The sequence below is a fragment of the Daphnia carinata genome, chromosome 7 (genome assembly GCF_022539665.2).
Source record: "Daphnia carinata strain CSIRO-1 chromosome 7, CSIRO_AGI_Dcar_HiC_V3, whole genome shotgun sequence".
Lineage (NCBI taxonomy): Eukaryota > Metazoa > Arthropoda > Branchiopoda > Diplostraca > Daphniidae > Daphnia > Daphnia carinata.
Genome location: NC_081337.1, coordinates 5851970 through 5872758, shown reverse-complemented (window position 1 = coordinate 5872758; position 20789 = coordinate 5851970). Strand labels below are relative to the sequence as shown.

Genomic DNA, 20789 nt, shown 5'->3' with positions numbered 1-20789 from the left:
CGAAGTTGCCATCGTTGGATCTGAACTTCAAAAAAAGGACTCCAGATAGAGTAACGGATAATTTAGTGAAAATTTAACTCACTAGGTGGTTTTCCGATACAGTAATGGCGGCAGTTTCCTGCCTATTTCCTGTTTCGCCCCGTGAGATAAAATGGATTTAACCGTTTCCGTAGCTCTGTTAGAACAATGTGTATCATCTTTCTAAGTGAAGACATGAAACTTTTCTACTTATGAATGCATCGATCTCTTTGAATGTACCAAAAAGTGAAAAGGATAACAGGTGTTTACAGCCGGTGGCCGTCCAGCAACGAACTTGTACTTACTGAACTTTTGTGTGTTCTCCCACTGTATATTTTTGTTGCCTTTGAGGTGTGTCAAAACGGCGAATTTAGTTTGCGTAAAAAATAGAAGTACGAGAATTAGACTGTTAGTGAATGCCTTCGAACAACGAAATGAACAAGAAACAGGAAGTGAAACTCCATGCAATGCCGTAAGTGTGACAGCCTCCCTACCCCTTGATGTGATTAAGTATGTTTGTTGCTGTGTTCTTAATTGTAACTATTTTCTTGTTAGCTGGTTTCATGGAAAAATATCAAGGGAACAAGCAGAACATCTATTGCAACCAAGAGAAGATGGCCTTTTCTTGGTTCGGGAATCAACTAATTATCCTGGGGACTACACTTTATGTGTCAGTTATCAAGGGGAGGTTCAACACTACAGAGTCATATACAAAGATAACAAACTAACTATTGATGAAGAGGAGTTCTTTTCTACTTTGGCTGAGCTTGTTGAAGTAAATCATTCAGTACTGTTACCACTATTCAAACAAAAGATTGTGGTTGTTAATAGATGTTGCCAACACTAACGATTTCTTCTAACAATGATTTCTAGCATTATGAAAAAGATGCAGATGGATTATGTACTCGTCTTGAAAGAAGTGTTGCAAAACAAGGCAAAACAGATTTTTGTGTAGATCGAAAGGATTTTGAAGAAGCAGGTTGGATCATTCAAGAAAAGGATCTTCAAGTAAATAGTATATAGGAATGTATAACTCAAACATTCACTAAAGAATACTTACCTCTCTAGTTAAAAGAGTCAATAGGGAAAGGAGAATTTGGTGATGTAATGCTAGGTTCTTACAAGGGAGAAAAAGTAGCTGTTAAAATATTGAAGGATTCAAGCAAAGCAGCTCAAAAGTTTCTTGCCGAAGCATCAGTAATGACGTGAGTAGAAACATGTTCACACAATTACTGGGAAACGCATCATTTTTAATGTTATCTTATTCACAACTTTTAGGTCTTTACGTCATCCGAATCTAGTTCAACTACTGGGATTGGTCTTTAATGATCAACATCAGCATCTTTACCTGGTCACAGAGTTTATGAGTAAAGGCAGTTTAGTTGATTACCTTCGCTCTAGGGGCCGTTTACACGTTACGAAGCGAGACCAAATCAAATTCGCCTAGTATGACAAACATTATCTTGATATTCGGGAGTCAATTTTCTAACCGATACTTTCCTATACTCATAGTGACACGTGTTCAGGAATGGAGTATCTCGAATCCAAAAAAGTCATTCATCGCGATTTAGCCGCCCGCAATGTTTTGGTTGCTGAAATCGGAGATGCAAAAGTGTGCGATTTCGGTTTGGCTCGAGAAGAAATCTATAATCAAGAGGGAGGCAAGTTCCCCATCAAATGGACAGCGCCAGAAGCGCTGAGACATAGTGTAAGTCGATCTTAATTTCATTCTAGTAAATGACAATTGCAGTTCACTTTGTCACTTCAGACTTCGTTTCTACGCGACTTTGGCATTGAAATGATATAAAATTTCGCTGTAACCAAAAAGCTTTTCAGGTCAGCCCAGTTCTGGTTTGTAACGAACCATAAATGTGTAGCAAGTAGCTATATTATTTACCAGACTCACAAAAAAAACTAAAATAAAATAAGGCAATAACAAATAAAAATAAGAAAAGGAAATTTGACATGACAAAAGACATACCTGACTAGTAAGAACTTCCAAGTTCGAAATAGATAAAAAAAAAAAAAAAAAAAAACTTCTTTTCTTAACGTCGCGTGTGTTTGCCATTCGATTTGTTATCTTGCTCATTAATTGTGGCACACTTGTGTTTTTTAGAAATTTTCCAACAAGTCGGATATGTGGAGTTTTGGCATCCTCTTGTGGGAGATCTATTCATTCGGACGAGTACCCTATCCGCGAATTGTAAGTGCAATGAATTTTTTGAGAACATGCTTTGAGTTTCGTTATTATTTCCCCTTTAAATTTCTACGTTCTAGCCCCTAGCAGATGTGGTGAAACATGTAGAAAAGGGTTACCGAATGGAAAAACCGGAGGGTTGTCCACAAGAGATACACGATTTAATGAGACAGGCATGGGACCTGAACGCTGATCGGCGACCCACGTTCAACCAAGTCAAGCAACAACTGGCACAACTCAAAGACACTCCTAATTTTGTCTGAACCAAACTGCACTTAACCCACCGATTCATATGATACCCCACCCACCTTTCATTTCCTTTTCAGCCTGTCGGTGGGGTTTCGTGACCAATGACACAATGAAATCAAACAAAAAGTCCATTGCGAACTCGGAGGTATGGCATAAGTAATGATATGTTGAGTTGTTTCACGGACGTCAATGGAAACGACTCCACCTAGTAACTGGCAGATCCCAACCATGGATGAGAGGTAAATCAAACGAGGGTTTGCGCTTCCTTCGGTCAAATCAAGATTTGACCACGTGCCAACCATCATCCTTTCAAACCCAACGGTATTTTCGAAAAGCCTATATAATTTGACACATTCAACATCGAAACTTACCACCCAAAGAAAAAAATTTAGCCTCAGTGCAAGTTAAGCCAAGGCGTTTCGACGTCATCGAAGCTTCCGATTGCCCCATCTTCCTCGGCCATTCTTTGGCTTTGTTTTAACAGTTTTTTCAGTCGTCCTGAATATTCGATCAATCTGCCCTAATAATTTTTTTTACGAAAATGATACGATTATTGCCTGCCTTGACCGTGTTAACTGTACATAATCTGGTTGTGCTTGCATCTGCTGTTTGATTCTTTTGGAAGTTAAATTAATGTGTAATACATTTATATAAGCCTTTATACCAAGTTATTGTCAAATTGTTAAAAAGTATTTATTAAAAAAAATCCAGATCTAGTCGGCAACGAAAACAGGTTTACTACTTCGGAATTTGGAAGATTATCCTAGTCCTTTTTAAAGCCCTTCCATTATTTTGATGAAAAAAAAAAATACAACATAGCTGTCGAGGCTGTTAGAAACATATTACACGGATTCAAATAATTTGGAAAAGAACCGAATGGAAACCGAAAACTCCTGCGCTCAAACCAATCACGAGAAAAAAGTTCCGTTTTCGAAATAAAATCAGAGCAAACCCTCGGAAGACAGGGTTGCACTGATCTCTGGAATACGCACAACATATGCCATTTCGACACGACTAACTACACTGACAGTTACCTGACTGTTATTGGGTAAAAGTTCATCAAGCCGGGTAGACAATTCGGTCTTCACTTCCTCCATGGATTCTGTTCCTTCGAGGATGGTATGTTGTGCTTGATAAGGCAGATAGTCGATCAAGCGTTTAGGAATACGCCTGATGTCGTCAACATCAACAATATGTGTTTCACCAAAGTCAACTTGGATGCACATATAACGTCTCCCAGCTGGATCAGCAATTTCATCAATGCATGCTGATCGGTACCATTTGCCGTCAGGGTAACGAGCGATGCAGATTTCATTCAGCTTTGGTCCATAACCACGCACTATGGCGCCAGCGTAGGCTTCCAGTTCCTCCTAAACGTAGAATTTAAGAGCTTTTAACACAAGTTCATGGAAAATTGGTGCGAGTAGGTAAAAGCGTTAATTACCTCCAAACGAACAAGTTTTGCAGAAATCTGGTCATCCAGGACACGCAACATGATTAGCTGGGGACCTTCCACGTTCGAAATTATAGCTTGGAAAGGTCCTTCTTTTGGTAGCTCCATAAAAGGACCATCGTCGTATGACATTTCGCTTAAAGTATTGTCAACAGGGGTATCTCTTTCTCGCTTACGATCCGTGTCAGGAGAAGCGGCTTCAAGTTTAGGCATCTGGTTTGGTGGAGATGTTGCAGTTCTGGTGTTCGATTGCTCGAAAATGTCAACGATTAGCTCATTCAGAACTTTTCCGTCTTGAGTTAGGACGCATTCCATGAATTGAGACGTGGACGGCAGAACAAGCATATTGAAAATCTTATTAACACAGCTTGACAGCAAATCTCTGACGGCAGTTGGAAGAGGGCTTGCAGGACGTACTACACGAGCAAGCGAAACTCGTTTGCAACAGGCAGGATATTCATAAAAACGATCAGGAAGTACTCGAATGTCGCCGAGGGATACAGTGGCCGAATTTCCGTAGTCAACATAGAATAAAGACACAGAATTTTCCGTAGTTTCAACGATCCGAGCGCGGTATAGTTCTCCGTCATCTGGGAATATTGCAGCCACGCAGCTTCCTATAACTGGAATAGTTGATACTGCTATGCTAGTAGGTAGATAATCATTTAACTCTTTTTGAATTTTGCAGGTTAAATTAAATGTCTCGTCTGTGACAGCCTGAACGTAAATGCAGTCCACATCTTCAGTAACGAGTGGCATTACTTCACAGCTAAGCCCAATTTCCCAGTTTGGAGAAGCAATATCACGAGTGGGCATAGGTGTCTCATCAAGTTTAGGTAAAAAGGAAGTCCACGGCTCTAATTGGACAACACAAGCTGGGATATCTCCTCCGATGATTTTAGCCAGAACCGAATCCTTTGTACGCTTTGCAGTAACTTCCAATTGATGGCTGCTGTCTAAAACCATGGTCTCCTCCACATATTGCTTAATTCCCAATGAAGAATTCTCAGCAACGCTCAGTCTGACAGATAACGTAAGGTGGCGATAGCTTGAGGGAATCGGCTTCACTGAGATGATACCTTCTTCGACATTTCCATAGTCAACATAGAGAACGGTGTAGGAAGACTTCAACACCTTCGTGATACAGCCCCGGTACCACTGGTTATCAACCAAAGACAGAGCTGCCACAACCGATCCAACAGTTGGTTGGAAATTGGGAACAGGCTCGATGGTTTCTGCCAAAGAACTGAATTCGATGATACCCATATCTTCTTCGTCACGAATAAGCATACCGATGAATCGATCACCACTGTCTCGTACAATCACTTGGAAAATAACCGTCATGCCAGCTTCCAGGATTTCAATGATGGAGTTGGCCTTTGGTGGCAATGGAGAATGTGCTGATGACAACGGACGACTTGGCAAACTGATGGGGCGAACCGGAACAGAAGTCATAGTTGGCGCACGAGGTTGACTAAAGCTAGTATCCTGCCGCAAAGCAGCCCTAGTTGGAGAATGAACTGGGAGTGGTGATTGCCCGGGAATCGTTAAACTCGTGGCCATCGATCTTTTGGGAGTGACGGCTTGCGGGCTTTGCAGGGCTTGTGAACTTCTATTGACGGGTGAAGATGTTGGGCCGGTGCCACTACATAAGCCAGCAGGCTGAGAATGCGAGATTTGTTGATTATGGACCATTTGCGGTGAGCGTGGAAGAGCAGAAGTTCCAGTAGCAATAGTGAGACGATCCAGCATGTCAGAAGCTTTAAACGGTGTTTTTCGGACGAGATTTTCTTGTAACAAACGAGTAACTAAATCAGACCCATCACCATTCTTCAATCGAACACTAATGGCATCTTCATCCTGCTGGACACATTCCATGAGGAAAGGCTTATCATCTACTATCTCTCTGAACCTGAGACAGACGTCCCTATCCCAGCTACTTCCGTTGACTGGGAAAACGTCAGCCAATTTAACTTTGGTAGCGTAAAATGGATATTCACTCAGCGAATGTTCCATCATTAGGAAGTTATCTTTGTTGTTGGGCATTTTCATCGTATTACCAAAATCGACGTATCGAACCCCGATACCATCTGGTAGGACTTTCAGAACTTGGGCTCGGTACCAACAGCCGTCTGCAGGGTAAATTGCGAGGCACGGTAGTCCTTCTGTTGGGTTTACAAGGGGATCTGACATGGTAGCGTAGTTCTCGATGCTCACCATCAATTGTTTCAGAATTTCACGAAACGTAAAGTATTGGATGTAGAATTCAGATGGCGATTTGGCAAAGCAAACTGAAACTTTACTGGGTTTGTCGGATACCAGTTGCAATTGGCCTGGAGAAAAACTTTTGGCATAGGTTTTCGCCGCAGTGGTCGTATGAGGTTGGTGTGGCTTCTGATGAGCTGATGCGCCGGAGCTAATAGGGGAAACATCAACCAATGGAAAAGTGCGAGATTTGGGTCCGGCTCCCATTTCTAAATGATTTTCATACTGGCGTTCGTTCAGTGTAATTTGACCATGGTTGGGCGACACTGTGCTACTTTGATTGCTTCTCGAAGCGGCATTGTTGTTCGTCCAATTAGGACTGCGTGTGAAACCTTGCGCAGCTTTATTTTGTTCAGGGGCTTGCATGTCTCGGGTGCCAGATTGAGATTTACCGTAATGGACAGGTGCATCACTGATGTCCTTAACGATTCTCATATCTGGCGTTTTAGTCCTTGATCCACTGTTTGTGTTACGATGAATCGTCACAGACAGGTCAACGGCACGTTGATTTGAAGATCCCATTTGGTCCAGTGGCTTTATACCTTTGATAATGTACGAATGTGAACTAGCGGAGTCAGCTGAACCAGTGCGATAATTTTTTCCGACTTCTGTTGAAAGGTCGTGAGTATGCTCAACGGCGACTGGACCGCCACTACCCTGGCGAGAGAATGAAATGTTTGGGTATTCTCGATTTTTAACAGCAACATCATTTCCAGATGACAAACGGGGTCGGGTCGCCCTTTCACCGGCGTTTACACGTTGAGTTGCCGGCTCTAAGGCTCTACATTAAAACAAAAATAAATTATGTACTGCTGACAAGCCGAACTAATTAACATCCGAATTTATCGGAATTTTAAAAACTGTCCATTCGAAACTGTATCTTTCAAGGAAAAATCAACGTACGGTGGAGGTCTGCAAACATGTTGATGAGTTGGCCAATCACTTCCCTGGCATGTCTGAGAGCAATACCTAGTCTTACAAATTGTGCAGACAAGAGGCGCATGTGCCCCACATACGAAACAAGGCGGCATTTCTTGCTTCAGGGAATTGGGAATGGTATTCGTCAGCTGCGTCGGTCCTGCGCTCAGAACGATCTACCATTAGCACAGAAATGTACAAAACTTGGATGTATTTAAATACCCATAGATGATTCATTGTTGGTGAAACCAGGAGATGGCCTGGAGTGGAAAGGTTGTCTGCCCATGCCAGACGTTTGAAACATAGGTGTCTGTCTTTCAAAATCCGATTCCAGTGAGAGATTTGCAAACTGTGAGTAAACCCTTTCTTCACTACAGCGAGTCATAGCATAGCATATCTCCCAATTAAGAGGTGGTTTCCCATCGAGTTCAATAATTGCATTATCAGCCTCACTACATTTGTAAATGAAATTACTCATATTAATTTAAATTGAAAATATGTGTATAAAAAAAAGAATTGCTTTTACCACTGTGATTCAAATTCCACAAATGCTATTGGTTGTTGATTTCTGTTCCTGGTCCTGGTTACTGACAAGGGTTTTCCATAATTGCAAAAAATGTGTCTTATACCTTCCTATTCGAGGAAAAAAATGGTAGAATTGTTTTATTGTCATCTCACTAAATAATAGTAATAAATAAGTAAATTACCTCTGTTGTATCGGGATGGATCCCACTAACGAACAGTTTGTATGGCAATGCATTTGTCCTAGCAATAATTTGATTTGAATACATTGGCTAAGACTAATACTTTCGGGAACAATAATGTTACAGATAAACATGTGTCACACAATTATAGTTTAGGTAGATTCTCAACCAGTACACATTACATACCTCATAGTGTAAGGTAAACTGCAAGGTAAGTGTAATCCAGGTCCTGAAGTGTAATGGTTATTGGCATTGTAATACTCCTCCATCCTCGGGTCAAAGTCCTGCCATTCCACATGGCTTCTATCTGGAATCCTTTTCAGGGCTCTTTGTGGGGCTCTTCTCATTGCGAAAATTTGTGATATGCTACCTGGTGTTCAATACTTGCTAGGAATCTCCAACCTAAAACAGTCATCAATGCAATTTCTTTTAAATTTTAAAATAATAGTTTTCTTTTTCAGGATGCAAAGGCAAGGCAATAATTGTCTGCAACAAGTTTCTCCTGAACCCAAACTCCAGTTAAAATTTGACAAGTTAACATGATAATAACCAAGAAGTTGTAAAAAATAATGCAAGGAACTGTTACCTAGCTTTCTTAGCTTGATCTGCTGCGATACAGCTTTAGCAACGCCCACAAGAAAATGCCACGTGCGGAGACAAGAGAATGGCCAAATGTTTTTGGTCTTTGAAAATACACCACGCTATCTCTACCTGTTACGACTAAAATGGGCAGTCGAACAGCGTGCGAACCAGTCGAAATTGGTAAGTTGCGAGTAGATTGAAATCGGTTAAGTCCAATCAGTTATCGATTAATTGCAACGCTGCAATTTTTTTTTAGATAAAATATATGTTGGTTTCATTTAAATTGATTGTTGACTCAATGCTCAGCCAGAAACGAGTCAACGACGTACAAAATTTGGATGATGTAACACGTAAATAATAAAAAGTCAACGAATTTAAACGCGAGACTTTCAGAGGCGTTTAACTAATTCCACAATTTCACTGTGTAAAATTTTACTGTTTTAAATCTATTATTGGTTTACTACGCGATTCCAAGGCGCGGTTGGTTTTTGGTTTTCGACAAAAAAGGGGTTTGCCGTTACTGGAGTGACTAAACCTAAGATTTTTCTGCATAAGCTGGGCCATACTAACAGATTTCTAAATTTATTTTAGAGCTGGCTCACCCAATCATTTCGACGAAAACCAGAAGAACATAGAACATTCTTTTAGCCCACATTTCACGGGATGAAATCATTACGACAGATACTTTGGAGCTGTACATTACAACTTTATGAATCGACAATTATTTTCTCTACGTCGTATGCAAGCTTAAAAACAAGCTCCGTCATACAATTATTTACCAAGTTGACAAATATAGTTCTCAAATTTTTTTTAAGATTACATAGCTTAGATTACATAGCAAAGATGAGAAGCTTTAATTTTCTGTTTCAGCAGTTGCGAGCCTACGCCTGTTACTCAGATGTGTCTGTACCAACAAATAGTACAAGAACCAAATAAAAAAAATTAAAAAAAAATATGAATGGAGTATGCCGGAAAATTACCTTAAGAATAACGAAAAATTCTTTGCGATCCAAAAGCTCGTAGGCAACGCCCAACAAGTGAAGTATTGTTGGATGGAAAACCTCTCCTCCAAAGGCTAATAAATCCAGTCCAAGTTCTAGACCCATACCGTAGTCCGATTCATCATTAGCATACTGAACGTAAGTAACCAATTCTTGAAGAGCATCGCTGTTCTTGTTTTGTTCAGATAAATTTTGGCTTTCAACGATCCTCTTACAAATTTTTTTTATGTTGGCTGCAGCAAAAATGAAATAACGAAACGGCCAACCAAAAAAAAAATAAAAAAAAATAAAGAATAGCACTAGTATTCGATACCATAAGTTTAATATATAAAAGGCTTTCCTTACCACTTGTTTCTGGAATTTCTCTGTATCCAACTTTTGTTTTTTTATCTACCGGGACCACAATGCCACATTCGTAAAATGTCTTAGCAACCACCAGCTTTTTTCGCTTTTTAAGAGTTTGACTCTGTGGCTCAATTGGAATACCATTTTTGTTTGTCCAGTCTTCTAATTGCTTCTTTAGTGACGTAAGTTGGCTTTTCTTAAATGGGTCCACTTTTTTAACGGTCACGGATATTAGCTGACTGCGGTCACATAGGATTACGTAAGATAAAGTTGCACATCAGAATTTAATTTCCTTTTTAAACTATAAGTTGTACGTACCTGACAGCAGAAAACAGATTCTCGCCCATGGGAGTTAAAAGGCAACCTTCTGATTCCGTGTTTGAGCCAACAAACGCGGGCATTTCGTTTGGAGCATCACGGAAATAACCGATATGATATCCCTTGCTTAGATCCCCAACAATTACAGTCTAAAATTGGACGTACATTAATCAGTCTGGCTCTGATACTACAAAGGATGAAGTAAGGGTATACCTGGAATTCAGGAGGATCATAATAAAATCGCCACTGTATTAAAAGATTGTCTGATTTATGTTTGGGCTTGCTTTCCTTTTGGGTTTGGTCAAGCAGTTCAAATGGGCCAGCTAAATGTAATCCGAGGGAATCCTTAAATAATTCTAAAATTTATCATTAGGTCAGGTCATACTTCAATTATTTCCAGTTTACCTAAAGTATTTTTCTGGCAAATTGATTGACAAAATGCCCAGAACTCGTAAAAATCATCCGGCATTTCAACTAGAAATTTTTGTTTTATGTTCTCCTTGACATCTAAGGGTGAATGTGCCAATTCACTAACATCCTCTTTAATTTCTTGATAGTCATTTCCCTGTTCAACAGTTACAGATGAAGGAGTACCATTAGGTTCTGATGTTTCTTGTTCTTTCATTCCCGTTGAGCCAGAGGACATCAGGCATGTCATACTTTCATCTGATTTTTCCTACAATAGCATGGACAAATTCTGATTAAATCGCAGAGATCGTAACCTTAAATATTTATACTTGTACCTTCGGTTCAGGCTTGGCGACAGGATCTCTATGGGGATGTCTAAATTTCTGTACATGATAAGAATTTTTCTGGTAACAGGTTTCACCATATTTGCATAGCGGCTTCTGTTCACAATGTTCGTCTGAATATTCTTCATCTGTTTTTGCGCGTTTTCTTTTTGTAGATTCTAGTTTTGAATCCATCACTGCTTTCGCATCGCTGAGTAAACGATGAACAATGATCTGCAATTTCAAAATAACAAACAAAGCAACGTTGCCGATCTTAGTATTGGGAACGGGCTATCTAGGATTTTTTTCGGTCGTTAAGTTGTCGCAACTCCGGCATCAGTGACATATCGGGAAAAATATGTCATTATATTCTCCCCCTTCCACTGAGAGCTATTAGAATTCCATAATAAATTTGTTTTTTTAGTCTGTCCTGCTGTGCCCAACCTTAAGCCAATGTCTTACTTTCAGTAGAAATTTGAAAACCTGCAACAAATCAAAACTATTTTTGAAATGTGCGCACGAATTCCTGGAAAGAAGAAAAATATTACTGTGAGAACTAGACTACAATCAGAAAATTCAATTGTTCAATTCGCATATTTTATGTCAATCGATTTTTCTTCTTTTCCTTGTAGGGGACCAAAGCAAAGGCAGCTCGACAAAAGGCCGGAATCGAAATCCTTTGGAACGAGTGCTTTTTATTGTTTTATTTTATAGCAAAAGAAGTAAAACTTTCACTCGATTCTATGATAGTCGGAATGTTGAAAGCGCGTCCGCTGTTGTCATGGTACATAAGCCATCAACCAAGTGTCTCATGCGTCATCAGTCACAGACTTTTTTTTGTTATTGCAAACTAGAAAATGGGGATGCGACAAGCATAAAAACAATAACGGTCTGAAAGTCTTGACCAGACGCTTTCAAATCAGTTTAGACGTCGCCTTGTCCTGGATCGTTTCTCATTGGCATTTACCGATTTCCACGCGCACAATTTTCTACGAGAGCAGCAGTTATAATTTGATGGCAATGAAATTCGAAATGCTCAATCGAAAGATACAGTCAAACAGAAAAAAAAATGTCAGTGACGTTCGACCAACGAGAAACCAGTAAATCCGGCTCTCGCGGTTGAAGTCGATTATAGGACCGCCAACAAGTGCTGCGAGCAAAACTGCACGCCATAGACTTACTTTTACGGATGTGGACGACTGTTGAATTTTAGTCATCAGGGCATTATCGTAAGTTTGATATTTTCAGCATGTCCTTGTCGATTTGATGAAGGTAGAACGTCTTCCATGCTAAGGCGCATTCTATCGTCGTTGCGGAACTGTGCAGCGGGCCGACGCGATATCCATCCTAGATACAGTCACTTACAACAGCTATATCTCTTCTTCTCGATGTCTGAAATATTGTACGTATTCGTAATCGCTCCGTCTTGTCTTCTCGAGCCATGAAATAGAAAGAAATGAACAGCCAGATAAATTTTTTTTTGGATTGACAGGTGGGCTAGGACGGCAGCAAGACTGTTGTAAAGATGCCTCAATCATCGGCAATCTCAACCATCTTCCACGCTGAAAGAAATGGTAAATCGTTACCTCGATTTGGGTCTTGCAAGTTCAAGGGGTATTTAAAAAAATATATATAATAATGAGTACCACTAATACATTCCTTTTTCTTCCCGTGAGTTCCGACAAATCGTTGTAAACGTCGATGGCCGCAGTTGAATGATGAGATAAGGGACGAAGAAGAGCTCTTGGCACCATTTGACTCTTTTCGGGGAGGATGTATTGGACGTCCATCAATTCGAGGCCATTACAGCAACCGGTGCGACGGATGAAAGGCGCCGTTAATCAACGCAAAGTCTCGGAGAGTATCCTTTCAGGGCTGCGCCGTGGCACCGTTGCGCTACCAGCGGCGGCTAACTATCGTGAGGTCAAATACTCCTCCCCCTTCGCGGGAAGACCATTACAACATTGCGGAATGTGCCATCGCATTTGCTCATGCACAGCGAGTTGTTCAAGGATATACAAATCACGCTGTTCTGTACTTCGCATGCCAAACGATACGTACTGTACTTTCGGTCCATGAGGGTGATCGGATCGTACTGTTCAGTCGAAACCTTCCTTTCGTGCACGGCGTTATCAGCTGCATCTTCCTGTAAAACAAAACGGATAACAATGTTTTCGTTTGATTTCTGTCATCATATGAAAAATTTACGTACACATTTCTTACCGTTTCTTTACCATATCGAACGTACAGGCTCAATTTTTGGGTGTGGTGATTGGTATGGCCGATTAGATTTCGGCCGATACAACCAATGCTAAAGTAGGTCAACCGTACAGGTTGAGAACGCAATCAGCAGTTTCATCAGGCTATACTATAAATGTCGTGCAATGTGCATTATTTTTGGCCGTCCCGTCGTGCTGCGATGCTTTACTTGTGAACAGGTTCATTTTTGCACTGCTCATTTGCGGACTGATTTGGTTACGTTATCCTTCATGTTGGTATAAGGCGACGCCATAACGGGCAGAAATATCCCGCATCGAACGTGGATGACATGAGTTTGCATTCTTATTCGTTCGATAACGAAGCTTGTCTACCTCTTCAGCTGTCAGTGGTTATGCATTCCTGCACGGTCGTTTTCTGGCAGTTTCAAAATAGGACCTGCAGGCGATCAAAAAGAATAGACTACATTTACTTTACTGAACGCCATAAAATAAAACAAAAAACTTCAATAAAAAAAAAAAAGAACACGAAAAGAAAAAAAACACATAATGAACACGCTCAAAAAAAGAAAGGACGATAAAAGAATCACTAATTTCTAGTGTTTCTCCTTTCTTTTTCAATTTTTTTTTCTTACCAGGATTTTGTTTCGGACACTTAATTCACAGCTGCTTGATGCTCGCCCGACAAACACGACACTTGGCCAGCGACGATCCTATGATACAAGTACATTAAATCCTCTTTACAACACCAGCCATAAAAGTCATTAGGATTAACAGCTCTGCAATTCGTTTGCCGACGTTTTTTTGTACATTTAGATTGCCTGACAGGACCGCAATGATCTTTTACCTGCCCATTTAGTCCTTTTTCTAGCAGCTCTTCGTTCTCGTCAAATGTTCAAGCGTGAGGATCGCGAAATATTTGCATATCAGTCATAGAGTGCATTCGCCACAGTCAAAGGAAGGCGTTCCTAAAGCAAATCAGCGGTGAATGGAGGCTAATGGATACACTAAAAGAAACGCTTTAGGTGATGATTAATCGATGGAACTACCTGATTCGCTTCGTCCGAGAAAACTCGATGGCACAATCTTTTCGGTCAACTTAAAGGATGTCACCACTTTCACGTTCTGCCTAATGAATGTGATAGGAGTTGGTAAGGGCATCGGTTAATATTTCACAATCGTCCCCCCCCCCCCCCCCTTCGGCGATTGAATTTCGCTTATGCCAAAAAAGAGGTTTTTCACTTGACAAAAGTGTAATGTCTCGTGTGTTCTTATTCTGAAGAAAATACTGTACACGCACTTCTATTCCGCGTGCTCTGTAATTTACGGCCATAAATTCTCGTTCATGCTTTCATATGCGTGTCATTATTATCATTTTTTACCGGTATCTGTCTGTGTGATCCTTAGAAAATAATCACGGCTATAGTGACCAACACAAATTTCCCTTAACGAACGCAGGATATGTACTAACCACACGAACCTGCTGGTGATGCTGTGCAATGGCACCGTCTTCAATATGGACCACTGCGCCCAGGGCAGCGACTTCTCCGCTCTCATTCTTCACGTCTCGCCATATCTTTACCCGTTTAGTATCGAGTATAGCATTTTAGTAGGTACGTATTATGCACGCCCAGAATGATCTGCCATAGGAGTACCAGATCCCTTTTCAAGCTTACCACTGCAACAATTTCAAGTGTACAATGCAACGTAGAAGACCATTAAGTTTTATATTTCAAATTGAATCTCTTATAGCCACATAGCCGCTGGCAAAGTGCTAACGAAAGCTCCCTTTTCTCTTTCTTTGTGGCAGTTGGCATTTGGTTCATCATGGAGCAAAACGTTGGTATAAAGTGGACAACAGGCCGGACGGCAAAGACAGTAGAACGACCGGTTCGAATCGTAACAATTACGACTCATTACTGCTACGCAATCACCCGGTTTATTCACGCTGATTGCTACTCGCCCAACCGAGGCCTGTTCACTGGACTGACTGTGATGGTTGCCACAGCCGTCAGCATTATCGCTTCCTTTCTCGCCTTCAGCTATCAGTGTTACGTGGCCACGTTATCAAGTCCCTTTTCGATGTCTTTTGTTCTCGTGTTCAAACGAAGGTAACTGGGTAACCATCAGCAGCGCATGTCCTTTTTATGTTTTTTTTTTTCTTTTCTGGGGATTGTACCTTGTGATACATCTAATCATAAGGACATACGGATCGATCTTGTATCTTGCTTAACATTGCCCATTCTAGTGATTCTGGGGGCTGACTTGGCTTACCGCCAACTCATCGTGCTGGATGTCAACGCCAATCCCGATTCGCAGCCCAACGACTTAGGCAACTTCATTTGCATACTTTCCTTCTTTAGAGCATATTCAGCATCGTCTGTGCCATGGCCTACTCCAATTACATGACCCTTTTCATCGCCATCCTTCAGACGAAAAGGATTTGAAACATTGCAGAATCGCCAATGTCAACCAATCTGCAACATTTTGGCAATTAACATGCGTTTTTAAGGACATCCGCTTTGGATGTTGCCCAGTCACATATCCCGCTTAGGATTGACGTTATTCTGTCGTTACCATTCGACTTTGTATCCGGTCGACATCTGGAAATCTGCCTACGAAACACCGGGACTTCAACGCTGGGCACGCTGAACAATACGCAAAGGCGGTATAAAGAAAGTAAGACTTCAAGTGTATAGGAATAATACGAGTGGGTTGCGATTTTTTTTTTTTTGGCGATGATAAGGCGGTCCTGAAGTTACGCCTTCCCGTGTACTATACACACAGTTTTCTATACGGTATTGTACAGATTAAAAAAAAATAATAATAATAATAAATGCTAAAAAAAAAAGAGAGAAAAAAGGTGATGGAAATGAGCCAGCAGAAATATATCGGCGCGTCATGCTACTTGTTGAATAAAACTGCTTTAGATATACACTCGTATGGCTTATATACTAATATATTATCTGTAAATAAACTAAAAAAAATAGGGGATCAACCGTATTAAGTTGTCAATTTGGAAAAGAAGAGAAGGGGAACAAACAGATTGCGAAGGAGAGAAATAAAATTATATACCTAAAAGGATGACCTCGTTTTTCCCGTTTTAATCTTCAAGAACATGTGTGTACACATTCTGTTTGTATACTTTACTCTGCATATTGCAACAAAGACTATTTCAGGGTAAGTAGATCACACTTGGTAACACGTAGACGATAACATTACTGTCAAGTTCCATAGTGGTTCGTTAAACACGCTACGTCCAATTTTGGCCGCGTGAGAACACGTTAGTGAAGGGAGGATTGCGGGGAAAAACAATCTTAAAAAATTCAGTTGGTCAAGCGTATCATGTCCGTCAAACAGAAAAGGGTATTTAAACAATTGGGAAATGCTAATGGTAAAAAAACAAAAATTCCCGGCCACCATGACTCGGATGACTTTGAGCCTATGGGGCGTGCGAGGTTTGTGTCATCACAGACTGCCACACGCAACCTGCTTTATGGGAGTGCGTGTCGAATTGATCGATAGCTTAGAAAATAGAAAAAAAAAACAGACAAAAGAAATATAAGCTCATGGCCAATTCAGTTGGTTTTCATCCTGAATGGAAAAACAAAACAAAACATGATGAATACATTCCCGGAAGGTGTTGTCGGAAAACACCGTCGTGATATCCTTGTATGTACATCCTTGTTTACCAAAGTTATTTTTTTTGTTGTGTTCCTATATTGAATTCACAATGCGTGATTACATTACAGCTGCGTGTCTAACGCTACATCAACATCATTCCTTCTAAATTGGTACAAACCAGCCCTTAAAAAAAAAAAAAATAAAAAATTCTTCGCAGCGCATCCTGAACGATCACGAATCCTACGCACTTTTCCCATGGACGACAAAGAGACAAACAGGTCAAATCAAAGAAGTGGGGAAGGCTATCGCATCTTGACTCAGCTCCCGACACTATACACATTGAAACAGCTGAGCACAAAAAGCAAAAGAAAAAGCTATGAATAGCATTTTCAGCGACGTCACTGTGTAGCCGTTATTGGAATTACAGAAGCTACGGCTATCAGCAACCGTAGAACTGCCCCCTCCAGACGGGCCGGTCTCGCCTCCTCCAGCATTATACCAAATAGGTCAGGCATTTTAAGACAACTTTTTTTTTTGTTAAAAGCAATAGAACGTCCCCCCGTTCTGCTTGCCGCTTTTTGCTGCTTTCAACTTAATCATAGACATTAACACAATACACACACGTTTGGCCGGGCCAATTTATCGCCCATTCCATTAGACGTTTAAGATAATATAAAAAGCTCGCAAAAACTTCTGGCTTCAGAAGTGGGAAGAAAAAAATTCACAATGAAAGCAACGTCAAAATTCCTCCATAGCTTTCTTATCAAACAATATTTAACAAAAAAAAAAAAAAAAAAGAATAAAGCTCAAAATGTAACGTTTCAACGGCCCGTTCGATGGCCGGGCATGACTGTCGCGTTGTACGGCGACGGGGTACCCGAAGACGGAACAAACGTGACGACAATCGATACCAATGCAGCCAAAAGGAAGCAAGCAGAAGCGCTGTAACGCAATAATTGCAGCCTCTTTTGTCGCAAGGAAGTCCACTGCTCGGCGTAAGACGAGGTATAGGTAGCGGCAGTCTTGCGCCACTGTTTCAACTGAAGGCGAGTCCATTGGCCCGCTTTGGAGAACCAGCTTGTTTTAGCTCCAACCAGTCGTCCAGAAGCTTCAGCCGACTCCCGACGATCCAGCAATCCGCTGGTGGTATGGCCGCTACTCCAACTGTGGCTCTTCAAGCCACCGACCCTTTTTGTGCAAGAAACTCATCATCAAACGTCACACCTAAAAGATTCCCCCACTGCGTCTACGATTGTTAGCCTGTCCCACAGACATCTATCAAGCGCGACCGACTTTTAAGAAAAATAACAAATAATAATTACCCCCTTCTTCGAATCGTGACTGATACGCCGGGAGCAGATGGAACATTTGCGCTACTTGCGGTCGAGGCCGATGGTGTAGCTAGCGCTGATTGTGCGGACGGCAGATAAGCTGGCGATTGAGACGGAGTAAGTGCCGTTTTGCCAGCCTCCTGTTGGCAATGGTCGCCAGTTTTGATGGAAGACGCCGAAGGTGGCGGGTGGTCAGACTCGGCTGCGTCTTCCCGTTCTTCGGCTATCGGTACGGTAGCCGACACGCAATCATTATTGGCTGATGGATCCGACAGCGTTGTCGACAGTCGTGCATTACCTAGGACCAGCGGAGGCGGTTTGAGTGAAATACGGCGAAAGGGGGCTGCAGGGAAACTGGCCCGTCTTTTACTGACTGGTCCGCTAGGTTGTGGATTGGCACTCGCTCCCAGACGATCGGGTAGAGCAGCCAAGCACTGAGCAACATTGACACCACTTTCTTTGAGGATCCGTTTCGTCTCTTCCAGTTCGTGATGTTCCTTTTCCCATTTGCGCTTTAATTTGTTTTTTTAACGAGTAAAAGAATATGTTTTTAATGAGCATTAGAAAAATCGGAGGTGATTCTTTGTGCCTACTTTGATGTGGTCGACGTAAAGGATAAGGACTTGAACGGCGGCGCTTAATCGGGCCTCGTATTCAACGGCGCCGAGCGATTCGGCCGACGAACTGATTCTCGTCGCCGAACTGTGGACCGCGTCCAGTTGGTTGGCCACTTTGATGAAGATCTCGTTCCATCCGACGCTGCTCAATCCGTCGCGATAAGGGCTTGCCTGGCTCCGGGCCACTTCTTGCTTCAGCGTCTGCCCGCCGACCAAACGGCCATCGTAAACATCAAAAGAAAGAAAAAAAAAAACAACATAGATCATCAGTGCCATCTCGTAGACAAAGAGCCCTGCATCTGTTATGACTATTTTATTTTTTATAACAACATCTTTAAAGAAGAGAAATAAGGGCCGGTCACGTTGCAGCGTTTACGGTTCGTTCGCAACAAAAGAATGAAACAACAAAAATCCCTAACTGGCTTTCATCTAGCAACCGCATCTCAAATTAGAATCTTTCATTGACGGGACCAAGCTCAACATTTTTGGCTACGTTACACGCGAGGGAAAATTCAAAACTCTTCAAATCTTGATTGCCACTTTGACTACAAGTGAAATAATTGGTGAACTGAAAAAAAAAACACACTAAACGAGAACAACACGAATGGTATAAAGCGACCTGAATTTCAAGCAAAACGATTATTTGTGAGGGACAAAAGAAAAGATAAAGAACGTCATGAGAGCAGCGAAGTAAAACGAATAATAGGCCGTACTGTTCAAGAACAGGTCAGGTAATTTCTAGTTTATCCTATAAAGCACACGAGAGGACGTTAGCGGTGGATTGCTCTATTTTTGTTCCAAAAGCGGTTTGTTTTGTGCCTGTATGAACACCTCTCGCAACGTGAATTCTGATCGTTAAGACATGCTGACATGAAATTGCAAAAGACATTGCGCGCAGGAAGTGGCTCCACATTTATGTTTATTGTTACTGTACGTTCGTGCTTCTGTCGTTTTTTTTTTGCCGCTGACATCCGTCACAAAAAGACGGTGCAAGTTTAGACACTGCCCTACCACAACGTCTCTATCCGATTTTTTAAAATGCCACCCAGCCGCACAAAACTTACGAGAAAAAGTGAGTGAAGGACCCGCACTTCCTGGCTCAAATTGTTCTCAACCAGATCACGTTCGGCGTGCTGGTGCTCCAGTCGCTGACCGAGGGTCAGATTTTCCGTGCGGATCGCTAAGCAAATAGCGTTGTACTTGTCCTCCATTTCCTGCTCGGACAGCGAATACATCCAGCTGTTGCGCTGCTCTTCGCGTACAGACATCCGGCGTCCATCGGCAGTGCTGCCACCACTAGTGAAACTATTCACAAAGACCTGTTGCTGATGATTATGTCGCTGGCCAGTCAATCCAAATTTACGGCCAGGTTTTAACGTGTACGTCTTATTTCCGCTTTTAGCCGAATCCGGCATGGTGGATGTTGATGAAACTTCTCCGTTATCGGTCGACGTGTGCGACCTATCCATTGCGAGAGAACATCCGGAACAACACGGCAAACAAAAAATCTTCCCTTTTAATTTTCTTTTAAGAAAAAAAAAGAAAGCTCAACGTATACACACTATGGCACCGCCCGTCTGTACACGACCAATCTCCACTCGAGACTGAGCCTTTAGTCCCCAACGCAGACTTGTATATATGTAATGCATCGCCGTGCGTCGGTTAATACCGTTCATGCACGGACATGCCTAAATTTTTTTTTTCTTTTCTTTGCACTGTCAAAGAAAAAGTGACTACTCTTTCTTTCTTATCTGTCTCTCTTTTACCTGTCTCTTTTTTCTTGCTTTCATAATTTCCCCATTTCTTTACTGCTTCTCTTTTTTTTTTCTCGCCTTCTTGTGTGTAAATCCTCTTCTGTCTCTGTCGTTTTTCTTTCAAATCCAACAAACAAGTACACTCGGAAAAAAAGAAGGGCCCACTACGTTCGTTGCTCCAAGTTCCATTAGTCTTCTTCTCTGTCATAAGACGTCGCAAAAAAAACCCGTACTGCGTTCCCTTGTCCAGCTACTGCATTGACCACAGGCAAGGAAAAAAAAAAAAGAGGCCGGCTATGCTGAAATCAAAGGCATTGAATCGAAAATTACGACCAACGATTTAACAACAAGCCAAGCCGTTCATCATCCGGTTTATCCAACAGCAGTGGCACAGTCGTCCTCCGTGACACGCCAGCGCTATACGCTCAATTTTTATTTGTATTTATTGTAATGTGGCGTTCAATTG

General features: G+C 41.5%; 3 protein-coding genes across 3 annotated transcripts; 1 reads left to right on the top strand and 2 right to left on the bottom strand.

Annotated features, from left to right (window-relative positions):
• Positions 1-82: 82 nt before the first annotated feature.
• Positions 83-3125, top strand: LOC130699273 (tyrosine-protein kinase CSK-like). The gene is made up of 8 exons (XM_057521605.2): positions 83-490; positions 574-793; positions 892-1026; positions 1087-1223; positions 1297-1464; positions 1531-1726; positions 2135-2221; positions 2296-3125. The coding sequence occupies exons 1-8, from the start codon at positions 435-437 to the stop codon at positions 2476-2478; spliced, it is 1182 nt and encodes a 393-aa protein (XP_057377588.1). The 5' UTR covers positions 83-434; the 3' UTR covers positions 2479-3125.
• Positions 3119-12200, bottom strand: LOC130699425 (uncharacterized). The gene is made up of 15 exons (XM_059496330.1): positions 11963-12200; positions 10788-11015; positions 10456-10726; positions 10264-10406; positions 10051-10199; positions 9733-9971; positions 9367-9620; positions 9242-9290; positions 7991-8174; positions 7808-7865; positions 7627-7733; positions 7323-7552; positions 7086-7260; positions 3909-6963; positions 3119-3834 (listed from the first exon to the last, which is right to left on the bottom strand). The coding sequence occupies exons 1-15, from the start codon at positions 11996-11998 to the stop codon at positions 3406-3408; spliced, it is 5607 nt and encodes a 1868-aa protein (XP_059352313.1). The 5' UTR covers positions 11999-12200; the 3' UTR covers positions 3119-3405.
• A 4514-nt stretch (positions 12201-16714) lies between these two features.
• Positions 16715-20159, bottom strand: LOC130699284 (inositol 1,4,5-triphosphate receptor associated 2-like). The gene is made up of 4 exons (XM_057521619.1): positions 19634-20159; positions 18546-18770; positions 17944-18464; positions 16715-17809 (listed from the first exon to the last, which is right to left on the bottom strand). Exons 1-4 carry the CDS (start codon positions 20036-20038, stop codon positions 17443-17445), a joined length of 1518 nt encoding a protein of 505 aa, XP_057377602.1. The 5' UTR covers positions 20039-20159; the 3' UTR covers positions 16715-17442.
• Positions 20160-20789: the final 630 nt, after the last annotated feature.

Excerpts from the sequence above, each read along its gene's own strand:
- LOC130699273 (XM_057521605.2), top strand. The coding sequence starts at position 435 with ATGCCTTCGAACAACGAAATGAACAAGAAACAGGAAGTGAAACTCCAT. Across the intron at positions 1,224-1,296 it reads GCCGAAGCATCAGTAATGAC|GTCTTTACGTCATCCGAATC; the intron begins GTGAGTAGAAAC and ends CACAACTTTTAG. Across the intron at positions 2,222-2,295 it reads GAGTACCCTATCCGCGAATT|CCCCTAGCAGATGTGGTGAA; the intron begins GTAAGTGCAATG and ends TCTACGTTCTAG.
- LOC130699284 (XM_057521619.1), bottom strand. The coding sequence starts at position 20,038 with ATGGATAGGTCGCACACGTCGACCGATAACGGAGAAGTTTCATCAACA. Across the intron at positions 18,771-19,633 it reads TCCTTCACTCACTTTTTCTC|ACGCTGAAGCAAGAAGTGGC; the intron begins GTAAGTTTTGTG and ends GTCGGCGGGCAG. Across the intron at positions 17,810-17,943 it reads GTCACGATTCGAAGAAGGGG|GGTCGGTGGCTTGAAGAGCC; the intron begins GTAATTATTATT and ends TTGCACAAAAAG.
- LOC130699425 (XM_059496330.1), bottom strand. The coding sequence starts at position 11,998 with ATGACTAAAATTCAACAGTCGTCCACATCCGTAAAA. Across the intron at positions 9,621-9,732 it reads AGAAATTCCAGAAACAAGTG|CCAACATAAAAAAAATTTGT; the intron begins GTAAGGAAAGCC and ends TTTTTGCTGCAG. Across the intron at positions 6,964-7,085 it reads CATGTTTGCAGACCTCCACC|AGCCTTAGAGCCGGCAACTC; the intron begins GTACGTTGATTT and ends GTTTTAATGTAG.